Genomic DNA, 20,948 nt, shown 5'->3' with positions numbered 1-20,948 from the left:
CCCTAAGCCCACAATTCACAGGCTTTTTTTTTTTTTTAGCCAAAGAAGATTAAGAGACAAAGTAAAGAGCTTTCCACTGTTTGCTGTGTTTGATGTTGCCCTACTTTGTCTTTACAGAAGAGTTGGATTGAGTGTCACTTATGACGAGCAAATGTGTCTCTACGCCGTGTATATATGCTGGTGAGCAACATTAATTTGAGATTTCCACATCATGAAGTCAACCAACATCATCCAGAGTCAAAAACAAGCACTTAGCGCTCGCGTGTTTCCTTTAACCACTAACCCTACGATCCCCACCGCATCGCAGCTGGAAGAGGATGAAAAGTTAAATACTGTAACATCAGTGAGGGCTGCACGCAGCAACAGGCACGCTACATAACATCAGCCCCTGATGCTCCAATACTCGAGAGGAAGATGAAGACAAGGGTTCAATTGCTCATGTAATGAGTGAGAACAGTCTTTTAACAGTGCCCTCTATGGACGGCTTACACACTAATCCCATGCATGTGTGCGCGCGTGTGTGTGTGTGTGTATACTGTACATATTTTCAGCGGAGTAGAGGAAGAGCTTTTCAGGAAAAATGCAGCAGCCATAATGACAGATTAGTGACTGCGTGCGGCCCTTTGTAGAGTCAGTCAGCTTTGTTGCCAAATCCTCTGTGCAATGTGAAGTGGATAATGACCTGGACACTGTGCTTTTTCCCACCTTTTTTTTTTACTTAATAACAAACGCACACACACGCACACATACACAAGCGTACAGAGGAAAATGCCATCCTGTGAAATAGAAGAAAAGAATACAACAAGGTGCAAAATACAGAAAAAAGGAGAGGAAAAAAAGCCTTAAGGATAGCTCTGAATATGAAAATCCAGTTTTAGAAGCTCTTACTCCCCCAGCACAGCTGGAGAGGAAGTGACTTTGCACCTTCCTCTGCTTTGTGATTGGCTGACAGGGTACTGGGCAGAACAGAGAGCAAGTAAAATAATCAGAAAGGAGGGGAAATGGGGATTTTTTTTCTCTTGCTTTTTTTTTTTTGGTGGGATGTTCCGTCAGAAACAGGAAGGGAATGTCCACGGACCACAGTTCAAACTCCTAAAGCTGCACGGATGATTCTAAGGGAACTAACTGCAGGAAAACAATCCGTCAGAGCGCTGCTTTAATGAACTCGTAGCACGTGCATTTCTCATACTGAGGCAGAGGTGAACAGGGAGCGTGAGCATTTAATCTGTAAAAGAATGATCCAGAATTTGACTAAAGTACAGAAGAACTGCCTCAGAAAGAATGCACTGCGTCCCCTAAAAGGCATCCATTTCATTCTTACATAATGACTCTTTTTTTTTTCTCCTCTCAGCATATTGTATTAGAAGAACATTAGTGTCAGCGAGAATTGTGCCAGACTGTGAAAGTATGAATTGATAAATAAATATGCTGCCTGTCATCTGTGTGGCACTGTATTAAACTGTGCCGCGACGTGTAATTTACAGCCTATTGTGGGCCGCTTCACCATAACGACAGTAAAAGAGTGTCTGACGTCTGAATCCTGTTCATAACGTCTACATCTGACAAAGCCTTTATGCCAACCTCCTGCAAATGACAACCTGCAATACAAGCAGGACATGGTGCTTTCTCCTTTTCATTCCTACCACCCTCAGCTTCAGCCATTATAAGAAAACGTCCTTCTTTGTCCTTGGCAATCCTTCAGTAACTTGTATCTACGCTTCCCTTCATCTGTTTAGGTGGGGGTCCACGTTTCACATCGACTACCTGACACATATCTTTCCAGCGCTTTCTCTAAGTTGTGCTTCAGATTTGTTTCACTCACTGTGTTCTTCTGGCTTTCTTTTTAAATATTACAGATATTTCAAACCAGTGGCTCATAACGCAAGAAAATAAATATGCAGAAATACGTGCTCGTGTAACGCTTGATTTAGACTTCTGTGGGGAAATGCATGTTGTAAGCTATGACATAACTGGAAACCCCTTTTAACCCCTAAGTAGAGCTGGGCGATATGAGATTTTTTCATATCACGATATGTTTTTTTCATTTCAGGCGATAACGATATCTATCACGATATAAGCCAAATAACTATATTTGTAAGATTTAAATGTGCCGTTGCTCACAAGTAAAATGTGAAATAATCCGCAGCTTGTTTTTAAATATTTATTTCCCATAATAAGTTCAACAGGGTAGATGTACTTAAGGAACATGAGACTTTTTCAGATAAATAAAGGCAAATATTGCAAACTACACAAAAGGCAGCCGCTAAAGCGTTTAAGTTTCAAAATAGAACAAATGAAACAGACTAAATTGTCAATTCCACTTAGAAACAAAATATTAATTCTAAAAATAAATCTTAGTTTGTTTTACAGAAGAACAGACAAAACTGACTAACTTTTGTCAATATCAAATAAACTGAGAACTAAAAGGAAATTCTCAATCTCTCCTTGTTGTATAGCTTAGCTTTTCAAACAGTTTTAACAGTTACTTTAGTCTGACAAAAGCCGAATGACGAATTAGCGCTTCCAGTCAGAGACTGAGGCTACGTCCACACGTACACGGGTATTTTTGAAAACGGAGATTTTCCGTTTTCGTTTTAAAAAATAATCCCGTCCACACATAAAGGCAGAAATGAAGGAAAACGCTGCTATGAACATGCCAAAGCAGCAGGTGGCGCTAGATTCCTAACCGTGCAGAAATGTTGGCCAATCAGAAGTCTAGAAGCCTCGGTGGGAAAAAGTAAACAAAGCTGCGGCATAGAAGCAGAACCGAGTCGTATGTGTGGACGGACAGTAACTGTGTGTATATGTAAGCATTTAAACACTGCAGAGAGTAGAATTAACAGTAACAGTATTGTAGAAATTCATTTCACCGTGGCGCACAGTGTGACGCATGCACCAGTTTATTGTATTTCCAGACTTGCTTTCGGCACAATTTACAGTGCACGCTACTCTGTTTTTTGTCAGACTTGAAATAGCCGAAATACCTTCACACTACGGAACTTCTATGGCTCTTCCGTTCGACAATCTCTCCGGCATTGGAACCATCATCTGTTTTCTCTTCGGTCACGCTCGGTTGATTTTTCTAGTCGGCACACTCATTTCCTCCATTATGCGCTGGCTCCATTACCCGCTGGCTGCTTCCCAAACAAACACAGGTGCGGCTTGGCACTTGTGCTGTACGTAGCAAGTCACGCGACGTGACTGCGGCTGTGATTGGTTCAGCTCTGCGCTACTGAATTTGGATCGGCTGACCTTTTTTTTTTTTTTTTTTTTTTTTAAGAGGACAAGAGCGGCGAGGTCTATCGCGATAGCTTAATTTCTCTATCGAGTAAAAGTTATATCGCGATACATATCGTTATCGTTCTATCGCCCAGCTCTACCCCTAAGCCATAACCTTGCACGTAACCTGATGCGCAACCCCCAAGAAATGTAACTGTAGTCCCGGACAAGTAGCCTGGATAATAAATACATTCACATCGACAAAAGAGGATTGCATTTTTAATCAACCAAGTACCTCTTATGTGATGGAAGGCATGACGGCCCCCTGTTGGGTTTTTATTAGATGCTAAAGTTTCGAGATGTTGCCAACATGAACCAGAGTCTCCCGTCTGGATTCAAACTGCAGACTTTACATGTTCATTTAAACCCATTTTGATCCTTTATGTTTTTGTCTTGGATGAGAGACAGTTTTTTTCCTACCGTTACTGTTAAACCAGCTTCTACCTGCACCTTTTTCTTTTCTCAGCTTTTCCACTTCAGCCAAATTGCAGAATCCTTTTTCTGACTGCAGAGCAAAATGTATCAACAACAACAACAATCCGGGTGGTTGTTCCGCACATTTAAAATAGCCCCCCCAAAAAACAAAAAAAAACCAAGGAGGGATAGAGACTGGTGAAAATATTCTTCGATCGGCGAGCGCTGTGTGGGAAAGCAAAGCTGCTGCTCTTCCAGTACGTAATTGTCTCTGAAGGACTGTTTAAATTTCTTTTTTTATAATCCCAGAAACCTGGTAGTGTAGCTGTACATTCACTATTTAGGAATTTATGCTGCTGCATCAGGCCAAATCCCATCAGCCCACTGTGAGAACTAGACAGACTGTGTTCTGCTCTGCCAGCCCTAATACTGACTCCTAACTGAGTTTCCATTGAACCTCGGCAGAGTAATGGATCCTGAGTGTGTCTGGGCTTCACCCAGTGCGCTTTGTGTCTGCATCCTGTAAAGAGAGTTCATCAGATAGGCTGTCTGGGCTCCGATACAGTCTGAAACATCAGGCGCTTATAGGCGTCAGTGTACTTAGACGCATAACACTGCACTGGCTACACCGCAAGGGAGTATGTTTGTACTGGGAGCTCGAGATAGGCTGAATTAATGGAGTGCGACGCAAAGAAACAGCACTCTCAAAATCCACATCCCACTGAGCTACTACAAGAGTTTGCTTTGTTTCACTACAATCATATGAACTACAACAAAAACACATTAACGTGCACGTGAATTAGTGCTAATCTCCACATGGGAAATAAATGCCCTCTTTGTGTTGTCGTTCCAATAACCAACAACCAGAACGAGCCAAAAGAGCAAAGTTAACCCTTCCAACATGACGAAAAACAATAAACCCAGGCAGGGTGTTAAGTCTTCTTGATTTTGGCGGTTACTGTGGATACCACCCCCACGTCCAGTGTTTACACAGCATTTAGTTAGTCCAACATTCACAACAATCGATACTCTTCCAACTTGCATGCTGGCACGACAGTTAGTTGTTAATCGTCCTCTCTACTAAGCACACAAGAGACAACATATTAGCAACCACAGCCAATCAAAGACAAAGGATGACAAATTAGTACTTGCTAAATTTTTGATGCCATCTAACTCATTCTTTCAGAAGCGAGATGAACTTATTTTATTCCAAAGTAATTGTGAGACATTATCTAGCCAAACTTAAAAAAGAGGCAAAGACACATAAAGTTAAAAAGAATTCAGGAGAGAAATGCATACAAGTTTAAAATATCTGTGTATGGTTTCTGATGGAAAGTTGGAAAGCGATTCAACTTTTACAGCAGGAGCACAGAGGGTACAGACGGTTGAAAAGTTGCCTATTATCACTTTAACTACGATGTGTGCCTTTGTGCAACTATAAATACTGTCAGCAAAAAAAGAGAAACTCTCTGTATTAAGAACAAACATCAATACTGTTGGACTGCCTGCTCTATAACCGATCGATTGGCTACAGGATCGAGAAAAAAAAAAGTCCATAAGGGGGTCTAAGATTATCCATAAGGGGTTAGGGTTAGGGTCATTATGGTCATTCATTATCCATAAATGAATTACAAACAAATCCCGAGCAGTAGATTCCATTGTGTCCGTTCTCGTGATATGATTTTTCTATTCTGATGAGCGAAGGCTTTGCATCCAGCATGAGTGTAGCTGTCAGAGCTATTCGAGATGCTGCTCGATGTGCCTGCAGTTAGAAAGCAGGTATAAGCCACACTTATTGAATTATATGGTAAATGGCCTGTATTTGTATAGCGCTTTACTAGTCCCTAAGGACCCCAAAGCGCTTTACATATCCAGTCATCCACCCATTCACACACACATTCACACACTGGTGATGGCAAGCTACATTGTAGCCACAGCCACCCTGGGGCGCACTGACAGAGGCGAGGCTGCCGGACACTGGCGCCACCGGGCCCTCTGACCACCACCAGTAGGCAACGGGTGAAGTGTCTTGCCCAAGGACACAATGACCGAGACTGTCCAAGCCGGGCTCGAACCGGCAACCTTCCGATTACAAGGCGAACTCTCAACTCTTGAGCCACGATCGCCCCATAGGTTGAAGTTGTAAAATGTTGCTTTTTTTGTTTCTTTTTGTTTTGTTTTTGTAAATGTACCATTTACCTTCTGGGTTAAAAGTCGGTTGCCTATTCCTCCTAACAAAAAAAACAAACTGGTTCGTGCCCCAAGGCCACTGATGTAGTGCTCTTTTGCTGTGAAACCAGTCAAAGACATTTGGGGTTAGAAACTGCAACACAATGCTTAAACCAGTTCTTTGTAACACTATACCTAAAGCAATGTCCAACACAGTGACTTTTCATCACATTTGCGCCTGAAGCATTCTCCAGCTTCTGCAGCTGGCCTGGCTCATAGATGGTCCTCAAAGCAAAAAAAAAAAAAAAAAAAGATCCAGCCGGCAGCAACTACTCTGCAAGCACCTGGGCCCCTAACTCAAAGCATCAAAGAGGAGAGCATCACACTTAACAAACACATGCTGCACAAACACACGCACACACATAAACACACACAGAGTAATTGTTCTAGCTTGATTATGAAACACGTGCACTACATGAACAGGAAAGCAGACAAACAGACCATTATTCATGCATCAAGCCTCATACAATGAAGTGTCCATTATTCCCACTGCTTTGGCGCTGACTCAGTGGAAAGGACCAGTGGAACAAAAAAGTGTCTGTCACACTGGCTGCAGAAAACTCTGTCATGAGTCCGATCGCTCGTTTGATCCAGGCAGACGTGGGGAGTCTCTCTCAGAGCTCAGCCTGAATAATGAGGCAATACGGACTCAGGGAGTAATGTTGAGGAAAAAAAATAAATCTCACAACACTCACTGTCAGAATTCTTTTTTCTTTTCTTTTTTTGCATTCGTGTCCTCGTTTCACATTTTATTCAGCGACAGAACAGCATTTTGGGTAAACCATGAACATGTACGTTTTCCTGCATCAACCAGCCATCTGTCGACTGTCATCGGAACAGTTGGGTGATGGGTAGCAAGAGAATATACACTAAACAAAAAAAGAAAAAAAAATCTGGCCCATAGTAAGAGCAGGAAAGAATAGCAGTCAAAGAAAAGGAGACAAAAGGGATCTTGTCAGATGCTGCTGGTGCAGAACAGTGGATGTGTGAGCTGCACCGCTGACATGTGGCTACAGGCCTCGGAGACCAAACAGCAATCAGGCCAGCCGGCGGATCCAGTCAACAGAGCAACAGAGCAAACCTCATCCAGAGCTGAAGCCTGACACACGGTGAAAAACCGATCTCTTGAGATGAAGACGAGGTTGCCGATGAAATGAATTTGTGATGTGGCGCTGAAAGAGACGGTCCACTTACAATTGGGTTTGCGGGAGGACATTTGCACATAATATCTGAGCTTCAACTCTTAATTAAAAGCTCATCCATCTGTGACGTGGTTGAGTTCCCCGAGTGGCTAAATGGCGTGGCTGCGAGAGTCGCGACGTTGACAGCGAAAGCCGTAAAAAACATTCATGCACATGTAAACGGGGGTAACACAGACGTCAGTCCAAAACTAGCATGTTAGCACTTCGTGGTACCTATTCTTGATGGCGGTTTTGACACTTTAGGCTTCTGCGTTGCCAGTGGTCTTAATAGCACACAAGACAAATGAGAAATCACACTGGGAAGTGGGAATACTGACCCAGGGAATAAAAGAACGAGCGCTGGCATCAACGTTTTTTGCGAGGAATAATAAGAACCAGTTAGAGCTGTACGTGGACCACACATTGGCTTAGAGTATAGTAGAGAAGAAATAGCGCCACACAAGAGGGACTTTCATATACATAGAGGAAGGAAGCTTTTAAAGGAGCGAATGAGACACAGAAAGACATGCACACCCCTTTCCACACAAAAGGGACAAATACACACAGGAAAGGAGGGACCTAGCTCTAGTATTCAGTATCTCCTAAATGATCAGCTCCTTGAGCCCACCCCCACCCCCCCTCCCCCCTTTTAGGCATCTGTAGGGATGTCTGACTCAGAGTGCTGGCAGACACATTACAATGTGGAAAGCATTGGCTGGTAGCTGAGATCAGGTGGTTGAGGAGCAACTGTTGGAGAGAGCTAAGGCAGCCGCTGAGCCTGTCTTGTAACACTCGTGCGCGCGCGCACACACACACACACACACACACACACACACCTTGATTACAGTGAGTGTGCAGTCTCCCTGCGAGACTGGGAGGTAATTCAGTGTAACATCTGCCAGGACACTCGCAGCAGGAGGCCAATGAGGACTGCTGAAGCGCTGAATTGGTGTGGGGGCCGAGCTTTTGGCTTGGAGCTGGTGCGCTGAGTGAAAGAGAACAGGACAGCTGGCTGCAAAGACAATGGCTGCATACAGAATGACTGAATGATGATCTGCGAGGACTGTTTGGTTGTCATTGGCGGTGATGTCATAGCATGTGGTAAATCCCTCTTACACGTTTCATTTTTCTAACCCAGGTCAGTAAAGGGTCAGAAAAAGGGTCTATCAAAACATATTGTACAGTTTCTTCAGGACGGGGAAACCGACTGTGGATCCATAGCTGTACTCATAATTACATCAGGCGTGAGGCAATCAAGCCAAGAGATTTTATAGTAAGGTCAAAGGTTATACTTATTGGTGACTCTTTAAATCAAAGCTAAAGGGCAAGGGTCACAGTATTGACCACCAATGAATTATGAGCACCGCATCAATGCACTTCATGTGATGAAAAGAAGGGGAAAAAATATCCTAATGATTTATTATGATCAATAAGGTGTTATCAGTGTCTTATTTTTCCCCATACAATATGAATCATAGAAAGAAAATCCTGAACAACAGGACGAGCCCCTGTGAGCAAGAACTTGGCGACAGTGGAAAGGAAAAACCCCTTTTTAACAGGAAGAAACCTTCAGCAAAACCAGGCTCAGGGAGGGGCAGCCATGTGGTGTGAGCGGTTGGAAGTGATGGAAAGGAGACAAGACCAAGGTCACGCTGAGAGATCCGGTCTCTGGATCCAAACTGAGAGGCGGTTCCACAGAAGAGGCGCCTCAAAGCTGAAACCCTGCCTCCCATTCTACTTTTAAATAGCCTAGGAACCACAAGTAAGCCTGCAGTCTGAGAAAGAAGTGCCCTGTTGGCACTATAAGGTATTTAAGTTGGGGCTTGATTATTAAAGAGCGTGTATGTGAGAAGAAGGTTTTAAATTGGATTGTGAATCCAGCAGGGGTTAAATTCAGTCCACAACTGAATGTCAGTTAAATCAATAAAAAGCACCTTGAGGCAACTGTTACACGCGCTATACAAATACAACTGGATTGTTTTAAAGTTTATCATCAGACAGACAAACACACTTTCCATTAAACATCATCCATTTTTTTTTGTTCATTAGCCATTATTGATTTTTTTTATTTAATCTTATCACCTGGGGAAGTTCAACATATAGGCTCTAACAACAAACCTCCACAGTGACATTAATAGACTATTAGGATCAGGACTGTCACATACTAGCGGGTATGACTCAGGCTGAGAATACCTAAGGTATGCCAAGGTCACGGAAACAGTGTGAGCATCTGTGCTCATGTGCTGGATTCACGTGTGAGCATTTTACGCTGAGAAAGAAACACAAATTAGTAAGAAGCAACAAAGCTTCTCTCTTGAACTCTTGCATAACTGCTAAGTGCTCAGGGAACATGGATTAAAAAAACAAACCAAAAAAAAACCAAAACATGCAAATGAGCAGAGGAGATGAGGAAGTGTGTTTTTCACTTCTTGACCTGAATATGCAAACACCCCAGTGGCTTTTGGACAACGAAGCAGGCGAACACCGGAGTTTACGAGGAGAAAAGGGCAGAGACTTTTCTTCCCACACAATACGGCAAAACTGAGATGGGAAAACAACAAGTAGCTTACGATCGCTGCATATAGCATCCCCCCCCCTTCATAGCTGCATTTTTATTCATATCAGAGTTAGATAGTTATTTTCACACATAATTGGCTCTAAACTTCAGAGCGTGCTGTCAATACAGAGATCTTATTTGCAATCTAAAGCCAAGATTTGCCTCTGGCATTGAATAGTTTTCATCTCCAAGTCTAAACCTGTCTTTCTTTTTTTCCTCTAGCCACCTTCCTGTCCGACTGTTCAGATGTATTGCACTTTTACTCCTTCTTTTTCCTTTTACAAATCATTTCATAAGGAAAACACTTTGTCATTTATGTACTAAAAACTAGTTGAACGGAAGCCACACTGTACAGTGAACCCTTGAGACGGATGCAACAACAGAGGTCTCCAGAAACCACAGAGTGCAGCTGTGCTGTAGCTATCCACAGCAGCAGTCGTTCCCCTGGACACAGCATTAAAACAAAAGTGACACTTACGATTTACTAAATAGGTGAAACATTCTCCAGCAGGACCTCTCGGAGCCGGATTCCCCCAAACACACAACTCTACGTTGGATTGCATTCCTCGCTAGTGAACCGTCCCTGCGTTTTCCTTGACTATTTTTGAGTCTCTGGGAACGTGGCTGGAGACTCTGCCCTCTGAGTTACACCACACCGCTCCCTAAGGATGTCTGCTGCTACTAACACACACCCATCTCCACATCCCATTTAAAAAGACAGCGCTGTTATTTAGGACAGGCCTGCCCACACTGCACTTTGAAATTACACTGGCATAAAATAAAGCACAAGTAACAGCATGAAAAGTTCAAGGGGCTTTGATATAATGCTTTGAGGTCACTTTAACTTATCCAGGATTGTGTATTCATATATGGGTGCTGCCTTTAACCACCAAGTTAAACCAACAAGTCATTTAGTTCCAATTTTTAAAAAAAGAAGTTAATCTAGCTGTACTCGTTCTCTGGGACACACACACTTTCAAAGTCATCAGATCAGTCTCCTCTGCTTTTTCTCACACTGACATAGGCCTTGTACTGGCAGCCAGGAAGTCAACCCCCACCCCAGCTCCACCACCACCCACCCCCCTCTCTCGTTCCCTGTAGCAGGAAACAATGGCTCAGCCTTCAGTACCATGTTCTGTGGGAAAATCCTGGTTCCTTGGCTAGCGAGTAGGACTCAAGGAAAAAGGAGAAGAAAAAAAAAAGAATGAGAGAAGAAGGTCCACACAAAAAAAAGAACAGAGCGAGACAAGAAGAAGAAGAAAATGAGGCCAACCAAGTTTAGGAAATGGACACGCTGCCAGATGTGTCGCTTGTTTTTTGCTTCCACTCCCCCTCCCATTTTCCACATAGTTGGTGACCTGGTGATGGAAGACATGGCTGCTGAGACAGGCTGTCAAAAACACCTCAATTCAAACTGATGCCCGAGTTACAAAACAGAACAAGAAAACCCAGAAATGTCTATCATTTCTACCAAAACAATAATTTGAAAACTTTGGCATACACTAGTTTAAATGAGTTAGAATGATTCTGAATGACTGGGGAATATTATACCTCAATCATTCCAAGAGTCAAGCGAGGACGACATAGGAGCTGGTAGCAATCACCTACTGTATGGCTCAATTCGCTGTGAACTGAACAGCAGAAAGCCCATTCTAGCTGCACCGATTGCTCAGCTTTCAAACAGTTTAAACAACATTTGAAAGGTGAAACTGGCCTAGGTTGAACGTACTTGTCCCCCCCTTCATTTAATGATTTGGAGTTGTTTGCTCTTATCTAGAGTAAACACACTTGCATGCCTTGGTGTTTTGGAGAGCGGCCGGGTAAAGGTTAACTTACAAAGCCGGGGCAAAGCTGGGAGACTAAACACTCGGGGGATTTCCTCATTCCTCTGGTCTAGGCCGCGATAATATCATACCTTATTGGTTTGTTTGGAGATATAAATAAATAATAAAATGTGGGACAAGGAAAAGGAAGTTGTACCCATTGAAGCTCATTTGTAATCACAGTAGCACGAGAAGGACGGATCCGGAAAATTCTAATGAATCTTCATTATTCATTGGAGGGGAAAACATTCTGAACAATGATCCTCTGTATTCGGTGAGTCATCTGACTGCACAGGTTTTTGGGTTTTTTTAGCATTCTGAATATTTATAATTGAATTACGATGTACAGAGAAGGCGTATTTGCATCTGTCTGTCCGATGCCGTTTTGCAACGAAAAATCCACGTAGACTCGTGCCAGCGAGCATGTTGGCGGATATGTGCAAGGTCAGGAGCTGACTGCAGCGACCAACAATGCAAAGGGATGAGATCACAAGTGAAGGCAGGGCTGTGTTGGCTAGCTGCCTGCTTTGCAGGTATTCCCTGAGAAGCCTCGCCTCTTTGGTGCTTTTCTTCCCCCACTAACCACTGACCTGCTTAGAGGAGGAACACCTGCATGCACAGAGGTAAATACAGAGGGGGAGAGAGAAGACGGAGAAGAAGAAGAGTAAAAATAGTCTGTGGATACAGTACATTCCAGGCAAGCTTCCACAAGTCTGCATGGTGGAGAGACAGAGGTGGATGGAGAAATCTGGAGACATCTTGAAAGATAGGGAGCAGGAAAGATGAGTGCAGATGAAAAGAAAAAGATGGATGGACTAACAAGATAGGAGGCCAAGGAGAGGTGCAGAACACAGTGTAATTCAATGTTATAGAGATAAAGTAGCTCATACTTTCTGGTGGAAGCTTAGTTGAAAGAGTCATTGATGTTTTACTTCAATATTTTAATATGTGGGACTGAAATGGGACTAGAAAGACAGCATATTTCTCCCATATTGGCTTCTCTATACTGGCTCCCAGTCAAATCCAGAATCAAATTTAAAACCCGTCTCCTCACATGCAAGCTCTTAAAGACTTCATAATGCTACATCACTCCAATAGAGCACATCACTCTGAGACTGCAGGCTTACTTGTGGTTTCTAGAGTATTTAAAAGTAGAATGGGAGGCAGAGCTTCAGCTTTCAGATCCCTCGTCTGTGGAATCAGCTCCCAGTTTGGATTAGAGAGGCAGACACCCTGTCTATTTGTAAGAAATAAATTAAAAGCTTTCCTTTCACACATTCATTACTTCTACAGTAGTCCTAGGTTGCTCTGGGCTTCCCATGATGCACTGAGTCTTTCTTCTCCACCTCTTTTCACTTTCTGTGTTCAGACACACTCTGCAATTAATCATTAGTTATTATTAATCTCTGGCTCTCTTTGACAGTGTGTCTTTTTTCCTCTCTCCTTCCTCTTACCCCCATTTCCTCACAGCAGACAGCTGCCCCTCCCTTAGCCTTGTTCTGTTCCCCCCCTGTTAAAAATGTTTTTTTTCCTTCCCAATATCGCCAAGTGCTTGCTCATACAGCAGGGGGGCCCTCTAACAGTTGGGGTTTTCTCTGTACTGTTGTAGGGTCTTTACCTTACAACAAAAATAAAATTACATTGCAAACTGGATTATTTGCCTTCAAATGCTCAGATTTGCATGTCTTGTTTTGATATGTCTGTGTATTTTTAAAAGTGGGAGGAAAAAAGATTAGCTGTGCTGCAGGCCTAATGGAGATCACGACAACTAAATACCAATATTAGATTTAGATAAATTGGATTTAGAAGATTTTTGCATCATGTCATAAAGAACCTTGACAAATCAATTAGTCAAATAAAAGACTGCATTGTCTTGCCCCCCGAGTCTTAAATTCAAGTAATTTCCTGAAAGAATAAAACTGCAGGTCCCTCCCACCATCACCACCACACACCCCAACCAAATATCAGACAGTATTTTCAGACACACAGTACTAAAACTGTTAGTATGTACAGACACAGGGCATAATAACACTAATAACTGCTGACTAATAACACCAATGGCTGCGTGAAGTCATGCACATACTGTATTTCCCTTTGGCTTCACAACATACACTAGCAAGATAAATGACTTGCACTGGATCTTTTCGCTGAATTTGTTGATAGTAAATGATACACAGAATATTAGTCTTATCTAAACACTAAACCCTATCTGGAGGTTTTATCTGCATCATCCACTCCCTATTCTAGAGTCAACAACAGTTAATAAGCGCACCACATACCCTGTGTGTGTTTCGGGAGTGCGTGTAAATCCCTCGTCACTGTGATGTCAATGTCCAAATGTAGTCAGAGGGGAACAAAAATCAATGTGTTTTCGTCAGTTTTGGCTAAAGCGCTGTTAAGACATGAAGGTAATTCAAAGACAGTGTCTCCCTCTCCTGCAGACATAGGCACAGGAAGAGAAAGGAAAAGGTACAAGGTGGTATTACAATTCCCAGCCTTGGCTTCTTTATTCATTTCCCCGTGTACAGCTTGCCTTCCATTTCATTTCTGCAAAGCAGCTTACTGCTGAGAAACAGACGCACAAACAGAACCGAGACGCAGCATTAACATCAGCGGCAGTGTGTTTGTTTGGGTAGAAGAAATACATAAAGACATAGATTTAAAAAAAAAAAAAAAGCATGAGAGCAGACGCACAGAAAGAGACCTGTAGGTCTGATGCTTGAGAGCTCTCCTCTCCCGTTGTTCCTATTGACTTTGCACTGTGGCCTTCGGGGCACGAGAGCGCATGAGTGATTGAATTATTGACAATGCGCAACATTGCCTCATCACGAGCATATGTTCCTCTTTCATCTCCTCCCAGGCAAAGTCGAGGAGATGCAGAATAATGTTGCCGAACGCCTTTCATTCACCCCAGTCTGCCATCTTTCATTCACAGCGGTGAGCACTGACGGGAGCAATACACCAGCCTCCCATTTGCTGATGTGCACTAGGAGTGACAACGCACTTAACTCACTGAACGAACAAGCCGTCTGAAATGGGACAGTTTTGTTGGGGTTTTTTGCAAGGCCACATCGTCTCTCTTATTTTTAAGCCCCAGATCCTTTTCAGATTAATCACTTTGACTAAAACAAGGCTAAATGCTATGTACTTTATATTTAAAAAAAATGGATGCACTTTAAGCATGTTACGCTGTTTAGATGCCAGTTCTAGACACTTTAGGAAAGCTGTACTCATAACAGTTGTTATGACCACCTGTCTAATACTGTGTTGGTTCCCCTTTTGCTGCCAAAACAGCGCTGACCCATCGATACATGGACTCCACTAGACCCCTGAAGGTGTGCTGTGGTATCTGGCACCAAGATGTTAGCAACAGATCCAACTCCTGTAAGTCGAGGATGGGCCACCATGGATCTTTGGCCAAGTCAACACCTCAAACTCATTCCTGGTCTGCAGCAGTGCTTCGGTAAATGGTACGTGTCAAACTAGCATCAATATAGATGGCAAGTTTTCCCAGCAGAACATTGCCCAAAGCATCACAGCTCCTCCTTGGGTTTTCCTTCTTCCCATATTGGATCCGGATACTAGGCGTTTCCCCAGGTAAGTGATGCACTTGCACCTGGTCATCCCCATGTGATGTAAAAGAAATCATGAAAATGTCATCAGACCAGGCCACCTTCTTCAATTGCTTTGTGGTTCAGTGCTGTAAGGATTATTCTAATTTTATTGTGTTTTGGACATTTTCTGTGCGTTATTCTAGTTTCACTATTGCCAAAATCACACTGGGTCATGATGTCATCAGTGAGCGCGAGTGAGTAGTAGAAACTCACGTGTGAGAAGAGAGAATGTATGTTAACTATGGCGTGCTACGCTTCAGTGTAAGCTCCACAACTGAACTGAAGCTATTAAAATGGACAAAAGGACGATGGAGTCGTGTCTCAACGTGGACAGAGGTCGGCATGGGCACCCTGACTGGTGTGCGACGAAACAGCCTCATACACAACAAACTGTACTCTGTATTCTGACACCTTGCTATAAGAACCAGAATGAACCTTTTCAGCAATCTGAGCTACAGTAGCTCGTCTCTTGTATCGGGCTGCACAGACAAGCCTTCGCTACCCACGTGCATCAGTGAGCCTAAGCCACCCATGACCCTGTTAGTGGTTCACCACTGTTCCTTCCCCACACGAGCTTCAGTGGAGATGTTCTGACCCCGTCATCTACAGTAGCCATCACAATTTGGACCTCGTCAGACTTGCTCAAATCCTTATGCTCGCCCCTTTTTTTCCTGCTTCTAACACATCAACTCTGAGCGCAAAATGTTTACAGGTTCCCTAAAATATCCCACCCAGTAACAGTTTCCATGATGAAAAGATGATCAGTGTTATTCACTTCACCTGTCAAGAGTCACTATGTTATGTCTGATCGGTGTATACTAAAATCCCAAACAGCTTTGTTGATATACATTTTTGAAATGCTCTTTAATAACCAAACTTTTCAAATTTCAGAAAAAGATAAAAAGAACTCAAATCTGGAGATTTGAGGCTTTGTGGAAAGTAATGTTACACACTGAAACACTAAGATTACTATTTACATTTATGGACAGTGTGAACAAACACCTGCCCCTACCATGTCGGTGACCAAATGCGTTTCCCTCCCCCATTTCTAAACCAGCGGTGGTCCAAACCTCTTGACCCCGCTCCCATTCGAGCAGTAGCCCCAGGTTGTAGCGCTATATTCCTGCCCGCCCCCCCACCATACATGTGTCTGATCGAATGCTCTGCTCCACTTCATCAGCTCTTAGTGAATCAATGGACATCACAAAGACAATCTGCACTATGATAGAGTGCTTACACAGCGACAGAGCGCTTTGAAAACTATATAAAGAGACAGGAAGCAAAAATGGAAAGATACTGAAACTGGAAAGACGTTTCAATCACAGACATTTTATACATGTATCATAATTGAGGGGGTAGTAACTGCTGCATCTGGATGTTAGCAGTTACTCCCCCTTGAATTATTTTGATCCTATTTTTATTCAGTCCAGGAGAAAATTTTAAGAGCAACAGTCTGGCAGGTGAATGAACATTGCATAAGAGGTTTAGTCACCCAGAATTAACTAGTGTGCAAAATACCGGGGCATAAACAATTGCTCAGTGTCTCTCCTTCTATGTTTTGTCATTTCAGTCATTCTATTTTCTTCCTCCATTTTCCCTCTGTTGTATTTCCCCCCTAATTATCAGCATGTCATATTTGTCAATCGCTTCCTTTTTGCTCTAATTAAACATTTAAAGCTGTAAAAATAAAATCTGATTTTCTCACACTTCCATCCCTCATACGACTCCGAACTTGCGTCTGAAGGCAGTAAGCGAACGGGCAATCATATGCGCAGAAACATTTGCACATGAATGGAAGCAGATACAGCACCTCAGGCTAGGAGGGAAAAAAACATTTAAAAGGAGGATCCTACTGTTACTGCATACAAACATTGACTGTCCCGCACAATATGTAGAAGTCAAGCTCGGCTTTGTTCCGGAGCGCTCGAGAGCAGGCGACAATCAACAAGAGCCACCAGCTGAGCTCTCACGCTGAAGCGTATCTGCACACCACAGTAAACAAGCAAACTAATCATCGGCCATCAATTTGCGTGTTTTCTAAACCGGGTGGGTGGCTTTCTCCTAAGGAGCAATCTCCTCGGAGGAGAATAAATGATGAGCTGCTTCCTGCTCCCCACCAGAAGCTCTTTAACGTAGCTCTTCTTGTATAATGTGGCAGGGAAGTTTGGGTGTGTGGAACAATTACAGACGGCTTGAGGATTTTATCTGTTGTCATGATACACTTATAGAATGACACGCTCGGCAAACTGGATTAAACCATATTTTGATTCAAAGCTATGTTTGGTGCATCAACTGGATTACGCATTTATGGAAGAATCAAACATATCATCCTAACTGTAAACAAATCTGAGATAGCAAGCACAATAACTTGTAGTGCCTGAATCACATTTTATGACATGTTATCAAGCCTTAGATGAAGTGATTGCCAACCACTTGCACGGCCATTGCAATGTTGCAACAACACAGGGAAAAAAAAGAAGCTTTTGCTCTGTGGAATTCGCAGACTCTCCTGTCACACACCTCTCCGACTGCTAATTGCCTCCAGCATGGGACTTGGACTGAGAGCTGCCGGCCAAAACTGGCAGGCTGACCTCACATCGTGGCCCAGTCATCTGATTCGCGTTAGCTGGCTGCCCTCTGTCACACAGGCCGGCTTTGTGTGATGGTACCACAATTAGGATGTGGAAAGCACTCCCAAACAACTGCCACAAAAAAACAAAGCAAAAAAAGAACATCTTCTCATGATCATGTCTGGGGTTCGACATGATCTCACGCATAACAAATGCACTACTTTGAATTGGGAGTTAAAATCCAATTACATAATAATGACTGAGTCCTGAAAGTGCGCAGGGTGCATGTGTGTGTGGCTGTCTGTCTGTGTGTGTGATCATAAGCACCCTCTCTTGCATTATCACCGCTACAGGAAAGGAAAGAAGTAAGAGAACAGCACAGCTGGAGAACCGAGAGGCAGAAGAGCATAAACAGTCTTTAATGAAGCATCTCCATCTAAAAGACCAGAGTCCACCACTTTTCGCCGCCGCACATTCACACCAAGCAAAATAATCTCACAGTTCGTAAACCGACGTGCAAAAAGGGTGGCGAGTGACATGTTTCAAATAAAAGGAGAGAGAGAAAGAGAAAGAAAGAAAAGCAGGATAACACTCACCCGGCATTGTTAGAATCTCACAGAGCAATCGAAGGCAGGCATTGAGAGAGAGAAACCGAGGTTGAGTCAGAACAAGAGAGGAGAAAAAAAAAAAAGGAGAGAGAGAGAGGCAGAGATAGATGAGGGTAAAGGCGATTTCAGAGCTCCATTTTTTTCTCCCCCCCCCCGATGCGGACCGTCGCCTGCCTCTCCTCTTCCTTACTTGTGGGTTTTCTTCTTCCCTCCTTCTCTCCCCTGACTACATCTCGCTTTCCTCTCGCTGCTGCTTTAAGGCGAGGGGTGGGGAATGAGCGCTACAATGGTCTCTCTCTCTCCTCCTGCCTTTCTCCCACCCTCTCTCCCTCCTCACCCTGCACAGAGCATGTCCTACTTCCTGTGTTGTCTCTGAAATGGGACGCACTCCCTCTTCCTTTTCTGTTTATTTCTTTCACTCCGCATGAACGAATTTAAAGGCGCCCTGACACTTGACTCGGATTTCGGAGTGATGAAGATTTCTCCCCCCTCTCCTCTTCTGCCTGTCCCTCCCCCCTCTCAGCAACTCCCGCTTAACCCCCTCTCTCCTCTGTCAGTGATTGACTGCGCCTCCCGTCTCTGTCTCCTTGCACAGGGAGGAGCCTGCATGCGATGTGTGAGTGCCTGTATGCGTGGGTGTGGATCACATGTGTGTGTAGTTCAGCCTAGCTTTGCCCTACCCCCTGTGTGGCTCCAGGGGGAGTTTGTATGTGTGCTCTTTGTCCTGTCAACTCTTGTGCGAGGTGTGCCCCTTTCTCTTTAAGCCACTGCTGTTGACCCCCCCACCCGGTGTTGCTGGGACTGAGAGGAGTGAGAAATGTGTGTGGTGCCAACCAGCTCCAGAGTGCCTACAGTGAACTCAGATCAGCTGGAAGACCTAGACTCAGTACTGGAACTCAGACAGATAAACACTGTACATATGTGGCTGAAGCTCAGCTTTGGCAAAGTGACTTGACTGATGGGGGCCAGCCAAAGGGTTGGTAGTAGTGAGGTTGGAAAGTGGGCAGGATGGTTTTGCCATGCTCAATTTAAGCCTGGAATGGTAAGACTGCAAGATGAGAGGAGGTGTGTGTGGGGGGGTTTGCTATTTCTAGAGCTTACACTTTGGCAGAGCTGGCACGAGGGAATAAAGGGCTGGACGGGCGTACTGATAAGGAAGGGCAGCTGTGGAGAGCTGGTTCAGAAAGAGCAACGGCCACTAATCTGCACTCCCCGCACGTCTGCAATGATGTCATCAAATATGACATCACCCTTACCCCTTATACTCCCAGACACATGAGACATACACTTACACACACACACACACACACACACACACACACACACACACACACGTGCATTTATAAAGCATATTACTGCACAATAGGGTGTGAAGTAAGATACAGTTCCAGCTCCACACCCTTTCTAAACAAAAGCACTGGAGGCACACTGTTGGCTTTAAAATCACTCAGTATCTCAGCACCCCATGACCGCTTTCAAGACACGAGCTAACAAGATCTTTCAACTTACAAGATAAAAACAATTCAAATGAAACTCCAAGTTAGTTTAAATCTGCAAATGTTGGGACTTTCCTATGGCAGAGATTCTGTCTACTTTTCTGAATAAGTGCATACATGGTAAATACACTTGGTAAAAAAAAATTAAAAAATACCGTAGATAAACAAAAACAACGACAACGGGTTCTTCGCCACACTTAAATTTAAACAGTTGTAATTAAAATTAAATTATAATTTAGCGTAGCCAGCTGTTGTTTGTGGATTAATTGCTCTTTCTTACAGTGAGAGCAATCTAATCCAGCGATGCTGCAGGAGGGGGGTCATGATGAAACTGCATGCATAGCAGTTAACTGGTGCTGTGCTGCAAATTTTGGTATCCTTTGGATACCAACGAAATACATGGCCATTACTGCCGATACTAAAACCGATACTGATGGTTTTAAGCTGTAAAGACAGCGCATGTAAGGGAGAGCGATCACGATTCATGAGATGAATCATCATTAAGTTCCACATTTTACTGACCACTAAATCACTGTGATTTTTACACCTTTTTGCGTATTCTGAAACTTTGTTGGTGAACTGGAACGTAAACCTGCCTCTGTCTCTAAAGCACTTAAGGTCAACTTCTGTTGTTTTAATGTGCTGTAGGCTATAAATAAAACAAACATGGCGGTCAACCCAAAAAGGTTCAGACATTTTTCATAGTGCATATTTGTGGTATACGTTTTCATTTCCAAAGGAGAATTGAACACAATTCAGTGGGCTACATACTGAACCGAGAGGACTGAAACAATATTGATCGCTCATCACATTAATATCGATTCAATAACAATACTACCTTTGGTATTGATGCTATTAAAATCTTTGGATCAATTCATACAGCTCTACAGAAAACATGTTTTCATGCATTGTCTTATGCAGAAACATTTTTATGCATTCCCACTTCCTCCAAAAAGAAGCTGATCGGTGATAATTATTCATCAAATTCCTGCTGATTTAAACTATGTAAAAATGTTTTATATAACTGTGGCAGAGTAATTGTAATTCCATGACAGTACGGGCGCTTTTGAAGATCAATCTTTTTTCTTAACTGATCTTAATGAGGCCTTTATTAGGAAGGCTTCTGCGTTTATAACTTCCTCTTAGCGGTGCCTCTGGGCTCCTGTCCATTCGTATA

General features: G+C 43.3%; 1 protein-coding gene across 12 annotated transcripts in view; it reads right to left on the bottom strand.

Moving 5' to 3' along the window:
• Positions 1-20,948, bottom strand: part of dab2ipb (DAB2 interacting protein b) — a 207,042-nt gene that overhangs the window by 47,318 nt on the left and 138,776 nt on the right. The window contains exons 1-2 of one of the 12 annotated variants that reach the window (XM_086301230.1): positions 18,466-18,592; positions 18,264-18,279 (exon numbers count right to left, since the gene is read on the bottom strand). The exons of 9 other annotated variants lie outside the window; for them this stretch is intronic. Coding sequence is in view for 2 of the 3 variants with exons in the window: in XM_086301228.1 (XP_086157354.1) it covers positions 10,139-10,161 (23 nt within the window). In the remaining variant the exon portion in view is untranslated. Of the gene's footprint in view, positions 1-10,138; positions 10,606-18,263; positions 18,280-18,465; positions 18,593-18,612; positions 18,761-20,948 lie in introns of those variants that run through there. 2 more of the 12 variants (XM_086301229.1, XM_086301228.1) reach the window with 2 other exon arrangements.

Source organism: Aulonocara sp. 'chitande type north' Nkhata Bay, linkage group LG7 (genome assembly GCF_057382095.1).
Source record: "Aulonocara sp. 'chitande type north' Nkhata Bay isolate Kocher_YH1m ecotype deep benthic linkage group LG7, A_spYH_male_GT1.1, whole genome shotgun sequence".
NCBI lineage: Eukaryota > Metazoa > Chordata > Actinopteri > Cichliformes > Cichlidae > Aulonocara > Aulonocara sp. 'chitande type north' Nkhata Bay.
Note: the sequence above shows the minus strand (reverse complement) of the source record. Positions and strands in the feature narration are given on the sequence as shown.